At 32.4% G+C, this 8,768-nt stretch overlaps 1 protein-coding gene across 4 annotated transcripts in view; it reads right to left on the bottom strand.

Moving 5' to 3' along the window:
* Positions 1-349: 349 nt before the first annotated feature.
* Positions 350-8,768, bottom strand: part of PCGF5 (polycomb group ring finger 5) — a 122,186-nt gene continuing 113,767 nt past the window's right edge. For 3 of the 4 annotated variants that reach the window (XM_033216047.1, XM_033216037.1, XM_033216055.1), the window contains one exon: positions 350-6,350. In XM_033216047.1, coding sequence (XP_033071938.1) covers positions 6,303-6,350 — 48 coding nt within the window. In that variant the 3' untranslated portion in view covers positions 350-6,302. The remainder of the gene's footprint in view (positions 6,351-8,768) is intronic. The other variant, XM_033216045.1, reaches the window with a different exon arrangement.

The raw sequence follows: 8,768 nt of genomic DNA, 5'->3' as shown, positions 1-8,768 counted from the left end.
ATTAATAAACAACGCTTAGCTATCTAACTGGCTGAATGAAACAGTCTTTCTTTCAAGTCACTTGGGCCTGCCTTTGATTCCTAATTACTTTCAAAAGGTTTTTTTTGGATTTGATTAATCTAACAAAACAAAAAATTCTTCAAGGGTGTGTGTGTATACACTTTAAGTAGTATTTGAGGAACAGTGTGCCATTTTAAAATAAATAGCTGAAGAATCCTTAGAAAATATTTATGATCTCAAACACTCAATAAATTTCAATAAAATTTGCTACAGGACTAGTACTTAAAGGAGATATTTTTAATGAAGGCTGCAAGCTACAGCGACTAATATTAAAGATGACAAACAACAATAAATTTTGCAATTTAATTTTTAATAACAAAGATACTATATTTTAACATGGTGAAATATACTTGGCTAAGTCCAGATTAAAAAAAAAAAAAGTATCTAGCCCAACAGTACAATCATAAAGCTTTGTACAGAACATTCCATAGATCAACAGAAAATACAATTGAGCACAAAAATAAAAAATATTTAAAGAGAATCTCTAAGCAGCATTTTATTTCTGCAAAAGACATATCTTGTACTGATTAAATATCTACAAGTGCTTTTCCTTTACAAAAATACATATATTCTTAATAGACTAAGTCATTAACAATGACCTGGTAATTCTTTCACTTCAATTTGAATGATTTATAAGCTAAATCTTACAACCACAAAAAGGTTTTTATTTGTATTAAGATGTTACCACTTTTGACAAAAAGCTTAAAATATTTTATATTTCAAAGGAAAATTAGCAACATAACTTTACAATATATCCTATGATATTCTGATTGTGAGGGCTACTCTATTTAAAACTGATGATCTCTGTTGTGTTGCTCAGATGCAGGAAAGCAGCAGAACCCTGGTACTCCCCCAACAAGCTCCTGTCGCGGACCACAGCTTCATAAGGACACTTAGGCCCCCACCCCCATTCTAAAAAATACAACAAAAGAAAACCGACCCCAAACAATGCTAGGCTGATCCCATTACATTTTTAATGTGTAGAACTCCTGCTCCAGTGGACTGATGTGCAGAGGATGGATAAATAAATTTGTTGACTATCTCTCCATCACCCAGAAATATTTAATCTTCATTTGCACTAGATTAGTTTCTTATTCCATGAAGCTCCATAGATGGAAGAAAACTAGACTCAGTATTTAACATATCTGTTTCACTTGATTCTAGATTTAAAATTATCAAAATTAAAAATATCTGAAAAATCAGTCTCAGTTTGGAACTATAGAAAAAGGGGCATAATGAGTATAAGTATACAGACACATTTGAATGAGCATTTAAAATAATTATTTTTAATTTTATAACTTTCTGAAAGGAAGTGCTCAAGCATTTTAATTCTATTCCAAAATATAAGGAAAGCAAGTAAACATTATTTATGAAAACTGTATTACACTAGGAAGAGAATTACTTAAATTATTGGAAAAACATCACTGCAATAAAAACTATTGAAAATTGTATTGTACATTTAAGTATATCTGAATTAACTTTCAGTCTGATGTTCTCCATCAAAATGCTACTCAACTAGGTTTGTCAAGTAAATCCAGAAACAGTTATTGTGTGCCTTGAAAGGGTTTGAGTCTCTGGTGTATTTAATATTTTTCACTTTTTCATAAACTAGATCTAGCAGACATGTTCCTTATTTTTACCCAAACTGTAGGAATATATATTACAAAATATTGATAATTGCATTTCAAGTTTTCATGTTTCCAATCCAGAAAATTAAAGTTATGGCAAACTCATTCATTTTTGAAGTTCCTACTACCAACCAATATCTTACTAGTATAAAGCTCAGCTTTCTGGAAAATTCCTTATGATAAACCAGAATATGTAATAGAGTGTGCATCCATTTTTACCCTATCCAAGGAGATTTACCTAGTGACCTATCAGAAAGACTTCATGAGTTTTACCTTTAAGGTAGCCCATAGCATGAATTCCCAAGGAAAATGGTACAAGGGGGATATGGAACTTCCTCTTGATGTACATGCTTGTTCTGTGACCCATTTTGTCAAAGTTGTCTGTATGGCTAAATTCTAATAATAATAAACTAAGTGCTGAGAGATAAGACAAAGAGTTGCATTTTTTTGGAGATAGAGACTCGCTCTGTCACCCAGGCTGGAGTGCAGTGGTGTAATCTCGGCTCACTGCAACCTCCACCTCCTGGGTTCAAGAGATTCTCCTGCCTCAGCCTCCCATGTAGCTTGGATTACAGGTGTGTGCCACCACACCTGGCTAATTTTTGTATTTTTAGTAGAGAGGAGGTTTCACCATGTTGACCAGGCTGGTCTCGAACTCCTGACTTCAAGTGATCCACCTGCCGCGGCCTCCCAAAGTGCTGGGATTACAGGCGTGAGCCACTGTGCACGGTCTAGAGTTGCTTTTTAAGGGGGAAAAACCACAGGCTCTTATGAAATATTTTGAATACAGAGAAAGCCCTTACTTATATAAATTCCATAGAAGGAACTCTTTTCTATATAAGTAAGGGTGTTGGCACTTTTACCAAAGTCTGCCTTTAATAAAATTTCTCATATTATGAAGAATACAGGAGCTAAATCTAAGCTTAATTTTAGTTTACACTGCCTCCATGAAATAAAAAGCCTCTCAAATTAAAAATCTCAACTTTCTTTTCAAAGTATGTATTTCTCTCACTTTTCATGCAGAGGAAGGCTATTTGTTGCGTTTCTTTCTTTCTCACCTTTGAGGATTTCCTAAGATCTGTTAGATGACGCTGAAAAACAATAAACATATTTGAAAGGAAGTGTGTCCTGATTATTGCAAGAAAAGCCTGCATTTGACTGATCTCACCAAGAAAATTCAGTTTAAAGCCTTTCTTTGGTGATATTTTAGCAATTAATCAAGGTTATTGCCTAACTATATAAAATTAAATTGCAATCTAAAAATTTCCAACCTCCAAACTGTTAAAACCGTCTCTCCAACATGGTTATTAATTTACTGTAAAATGTCTTTGGTGATATCTATATTCTTATGAAAATCTTCCAAAAAATTAACTTACAAGAGCCTATTTAGATATGAAACCATTCATAAGAGACAGGTACAGATAACTCAAACTTTATGCAGTAAATTTAAAACAGAAATGCACTTTAGCAATGAGGCACTTTCTCTTAAATATTTCAGTAAAGCTAAACAGTTCACAATATTATATAACACACTTTTTTTTTTTCTTGAAGAATCAGTTTAAATTTAGATTACATTTGAGTGTGTAATGTAGTTGAGCAAAATCATTACATTTATAAAATGTGGCACATTAGTATGGGATAGATGTTTAATGTATAAAGAAATAATATACTTCTCTAAGAGTAGTTAAAAGGCATTACCCAAGTTACCTGTACTCCAGACTGAGTATTACCTCATCAATGAGCATTTTAGTTTATTTTTTCAAACTTTGTAAAGGTGTTTTGCTAATCTAGAGAAAAGGCCATACATATTTTGATTTCTCTATTAACTGATGTGATTACTTCAATTAAAGTAATGTTTATAAACCACAGTCATTCTTTATATCTAAGTTCCTTGACCCTTTTATATTTATAATTTCTAAGGCAGATAAAAGAGATAACAAAATCTTTTATGGAAGTAAAGGTCTTTCAGTTTATTGCTTAAGAAACAACAGATTAAAGAAAACTTTTAGTTTTAGTCTCTGATTTTACAGATTCAGATGATTCCTATAGGTTATTTATATAAAGAATTCATTTTATGAGCACCCTAAATTTATAAAGCTAACCACAAAAGTTGCCTGTACATTTTTTTTCTACACCTAGTTTCTTGCAAATTCTACAACCTGACTTAAGGGGTAATTAACGGGGAATACAGTGTATTACTAGACATGAAAGTAGTCCTATCCTTAGAAAGCTGTAGTTGAATATACCAAAATAAGTCAGTTGAAGAAATCTATGATTCTAGTAGTAATACTATATAACTTAGGACCATCAAAAAAATGTGTACCTTTCTCCAAACGACAATTGATGCCTTTCTTTTTGTAAGCTTTTCACATGTTTTGGCACATATTCCATTGCATTTCAATAAAAATGTTAATGCATTATCAGTAAATAAAAGAATTCTATATAAAACTATTCTGTTTCATAATTGTTTCCTATATATTTCCTTGGAAAATAGTGAAATGAATATGACAAGGCAACTGGCCAAATTTAAAGAGATTTTGTAAATAAAATTCACTTATGGCCATTAAGTTTTGGCTGGAGGGCCAAAACATCAAAGTCTCACTTGTGATTTTTAAAAATGCACTCAATTCGTTTTGAGTTAATTAAAATTCTATTTGCAAAACACTATTTTAATCACTGACCTAGGTGTGACAAATTTATAATAATTTGTAAAAGTTCTTAGGGATGTCTAGGAACTGAGTTTCACAGCACAGAAAAATAATTTCTGTAGCTAGATAGTAAATTCAGTTTTTTCAGCCATTTGTAGTTAACGAAAATCTGCCTTTTAAATTCTTTTAAGTGCTTGTGAGCCATTGCAAGAACAAAAACAATCTATCAAAACAAAGTTAAGATAGTATTGCCTTAACCTTTTTCAACAAAGTTAGAACAATAGAAAAATTTAATAGACTTTTTGACTCAAAAAAAGATACAAGGAAAAGATAATTATGAAGTTTCAGCCTTTTACATAGTGAAACATATTAAGATTTAGCTGTATTTTGTATGTTTGCTAGAGTTGTACAATATCTTATTTCTAAGAATCATTTTGAAATTCAGAAGGCATTGATTTCTGATACATTTTACTGGAAAAGGTGGCACATTTACCACATATGCAGTATAAAAACTAAATGTGTGTAACACACAGGTTGTGCTCATGTCATATTTCTCAAACAAATATTTTCCCTAACTTTAAAGATTTTTTCCTAAGTTTCAAAGGTTAGCTTGTTTGTTTCAAAGCAATTTCCAAATAAGTTTTTTGAAAATTGTAAATTTTAAAAGATTTAAAATGACAGTTTTCATATAATTTAAGGTAACAAGACTTTCTTTGACTTGCAGACTAATCCTAAAATGAATGGAAGACTTAACAAAACTGCAAAATACAAGACATTTTGTATTTCTGATCTTAATGAACTCATGTATAAAATAATAATCTCATTTCCCCAATTACTACAGGACTTAAAATAAAATACCCTTAACCTATTAATTTTGGTTAGCATAGTTCTATACTGCATTTATTCTATTTTATGCACATAGTTTGGAAATGTGAAAGGTAACTAACAGTTTTAATCTACAACTGTTTTGCGACTTTTGAAATCCATAAAATAGCTAATGTTATGTGCTCTAAACATCCTAATATTTAAAATCATCATAACCCTCTGCATGCCACAATGACATATACCTAAGGCCAACTTAAAAAGAGAAATAATGCACTCATTAAATGACAGCAACAATGTAATGATCCATGAAATGGGCTATACAATGACATTTCCATGAAGCAGCACCTGCTTGTCATAAGGCATTATGAACGAAGATTAACCTTACTTACACATTAATTTTATCAAAAGTAAATGTGATCAGCTGCCAACATTTTGAATGGTTGGGAATCTAACTTCAGTTCAAGAGGTCACATACATTTTCAGTCTGGAGGGCTAACATGCCTTCCTTGTGCAATTGGTAGACTACATGGACAGATGCTTAGAATGTCTACAATTATGTTGTGCTCTAATGTTACAGAATAACTGGAATTCTTGGCAAAAGGACTTGCACACTCAATGAACTTTTTCACACAAAAAGCTTACCAAGAACAAGACAGTGGCTCAAAAACCACTTTTCTAAATATATTTCCATACAAAATAATTTCAAGATATAATTATTAGTTTCTTGTACAGTACGCTACTTAAACAAGAATAAAATAGTAAGTATGTGAAAACTGCAACACCACAAAAATTGAGCCATTTTACTAGTGTAATTAAACATTAGAACAATCTTGGAACAGGCAAGCAAAATATTCAGAAGGTTGAATCATGGCGGCACACCTAACTGATTTTAACCATGACTTGCACACTTTGAGACAACACAAATACCTTATGCAGATGGTTCAGTAGCAGAATGGCACTTGGTTTGCTCCTAATAGAAACAACATGAATGCAACTGACAATTGAGAGATAGACAATGGCCTTATTTGCATGCTGAAAATCTGGTTGTGTTCCTCTAGTCCACACACCGTTAACTGTGCAATCTGTTGACGAGTAAACAAATAGTGCAGGATTCATCTCAGTGAGGTCTGGGCCCCTTCGTTTAACCAAAATCAATTCTTGGTCGATACTGCAATACCATAGGGTATGACTACAAAATAAAGACAGATAATGAATAAGACTGTACTTGGATAAAAACAATACAGTTTATATACAAAGATTTTAAGAATTTGGGTTTATAATTTACAATATTTCCTGGTACTAGAGATTACAACAGTTAAAATTTGAGTTATCATTAAAACTCTATTACTTTTGATTGCCATTATTTTTCTGTAATCAGTCAAGTTTTCAATAATATGCAGCAGAGGTCAAGTTGAAAGGTCTACAGACATGATGCAGGTTGTATATATGACTAGTATTAGCACAACACTTAGGAGAGGCAAGACCTGGGGAGGACTGAAAGTTACATACCCTGCTTATAGGCATTCAGTTAGTAACCCTATGAGGCGAACAAGACAAGTCAGCAGCCTGGATTCCACTACAGCTTAGGCTGGTGAGAGCCTACTAAATCACAAATCAATGAAGAGACCCCCTCTGCTAGGAACCTGTAAAACTGGAGTAGTGTTCACAAATCACATTTCTTACAAGTTTGACACATTTTTTTTTAATTTAAAATTTATTTTAATGATCCTTTAAAAATATTGAAAAAGTAGCTAATTGTTACATGAAACATTTAGGTCACTGCCTCCTTTCAACAGTTGATACTAATAAACATTTGGATTTGACTATAACATAAAATAACCGAATGGTTCATATTGTTCTTCATGTCACTATGTAGAAAAGGTATCATACATCTGGCTATTATACAGAACTAGAGAGAAAACAGCTTCTTTGGGATAAAGGCATATGGCATATGCCACGCTACCTCTGTGTTTGTTTTTACCTTGTACCATATCTTATAGAACCAAAACATCAGTGGTTTTTCCTTTCCTTAAATCTGCAGATACTCCCTCTTAAAATGAAATTTGAGGAGCTAATTTTATGGAATCAAGAAGGGGCTGAGATGGCCACTGAATGATGTTTCTCCATCTTAGTATACATGAATAAAAATACAGTATAGAGAACTTTGTATTCTTTCATATAGATAAAAGGGCTAGACTGAGACATAACAATCCTGAAAAAAGACCATTTCAGTGCTTACTATAGCTATGCTACACATTGGGACGACTCAATGTTGGAATCTGTAACCATTCAGCTCAGGATGGAACTAGAGGGTAGGAATACAAATGCCCTAGGTCTTGCTCTCCCAGCGGAAGTACAGCAGATGCTACGACAGCTGTCTAAGGGCTGAAGTAAAGGTCTCAGACAGTCTCTCAGGGTTTCCAGGATCTAAAACTTCTAAATCTGTTTTGGTTTTACTTGTTTTTATTTTAAACTTTATTTCGTTTCCCCTGAATCAGAATACCTGGGAAGGAGTAAGACACAGATATCTCCATTTTACTAAACTCTGGATGTTTCTGAAGCCCAGAGAGATTCTGAGATGACCAACATCCTTTCCATTCTACCTCACCTAACCCACAGCTTGCCCTTCACTATAATAACTGCTCTAGTTTTGTGTTTGATTCCCGATTCTATTGAATCTGCACACTCTCTGCAAATACATAAGCCACTCATTTTAGAATGCATTCATCATATATAGAAGTATCCATCATCAATTCTACTAGGGATAAAGGTACAGAGAGAAGTAAAATGGCTTGACTGGTAATGCTTGGGATTTTCTCAGTTTCGGGCTGAAAATAATTTTCTTTTCTCCCCCAAGTAGCCATTTGTGTGTGTTCTATAAGAACATATGAAGTTTAATAATTTTATTGAAATGTGTCACAACACTGAAAATTGTAAAGGTATATTTTAAGCTCTATTTGTGTTTCGGTTTGTTTTCTGAAATAAAATGGCACCACACTAACAATAATGAAATGTGGCATATAATTACCTCTTAGTGTTAAGTGACTGCACTAAATAGACCTACATTTCAGTTTCTAGTCCTCAAGTCTCATTACATAATAAAAATAAAGAACAGATACTTTCAGAGAATACATTTCAAATAATTTTAGAAAATGATAAAACTGTCTTTGATATACTTTTTTCCTTAAAGAATGAATTGTTTTTGTCAAAACTTGTTTTTATTGTAGATTTGGAAAATACAGAATGGTATCAAGAAAAAAAAGAAAAATATTTAAATCCTACCATCCAAAGGTAACTACCAAAATAATTTCAGTGTATATTCCTCTACTCATTTTATCTACATTCGTTTTTTTTTTTTTTTTTTCAAAACTGGAATCATGCTAAACATATTGTTTGGTATCATTTAAATTTTTTATCCATTTAGCAATTCCACAAACCTATTTCCATACCATTTGATATGGTCCTACATAATTTTTAACAGCTGTATATTACGCTGTTGTAGAAATGAACTGTGAGTTATTAGTAAGTTTCCCTTTGCTGTACATTTGAGTTTAGTCCTTTTCTCCTTTGCTATTATAACTTAATCTTAACCCACCAATCTATTTCT

This window comes from Trachypithecus francoisi, unplaced genomic scaffold (genome assembly GCF_009764315.1).
Source record: "Trachypithecus francoisi isolate TF-2019V2 unplaced genomic scaffold, Tfra_2.0 Contig00586, whole genome shotgun sequence".
In the NCBI taxonomy this organism is placed as follows: domain Eukaryota; kingdom Metazoa; phylum Chordata; class Mammalia; order Primates; family Cercopithecidae; genus Trachypithecus; species Trachypithecus francoisi.
This window is presented reverse-complemented; position numbering and strand designations above follow the sequence as displayed.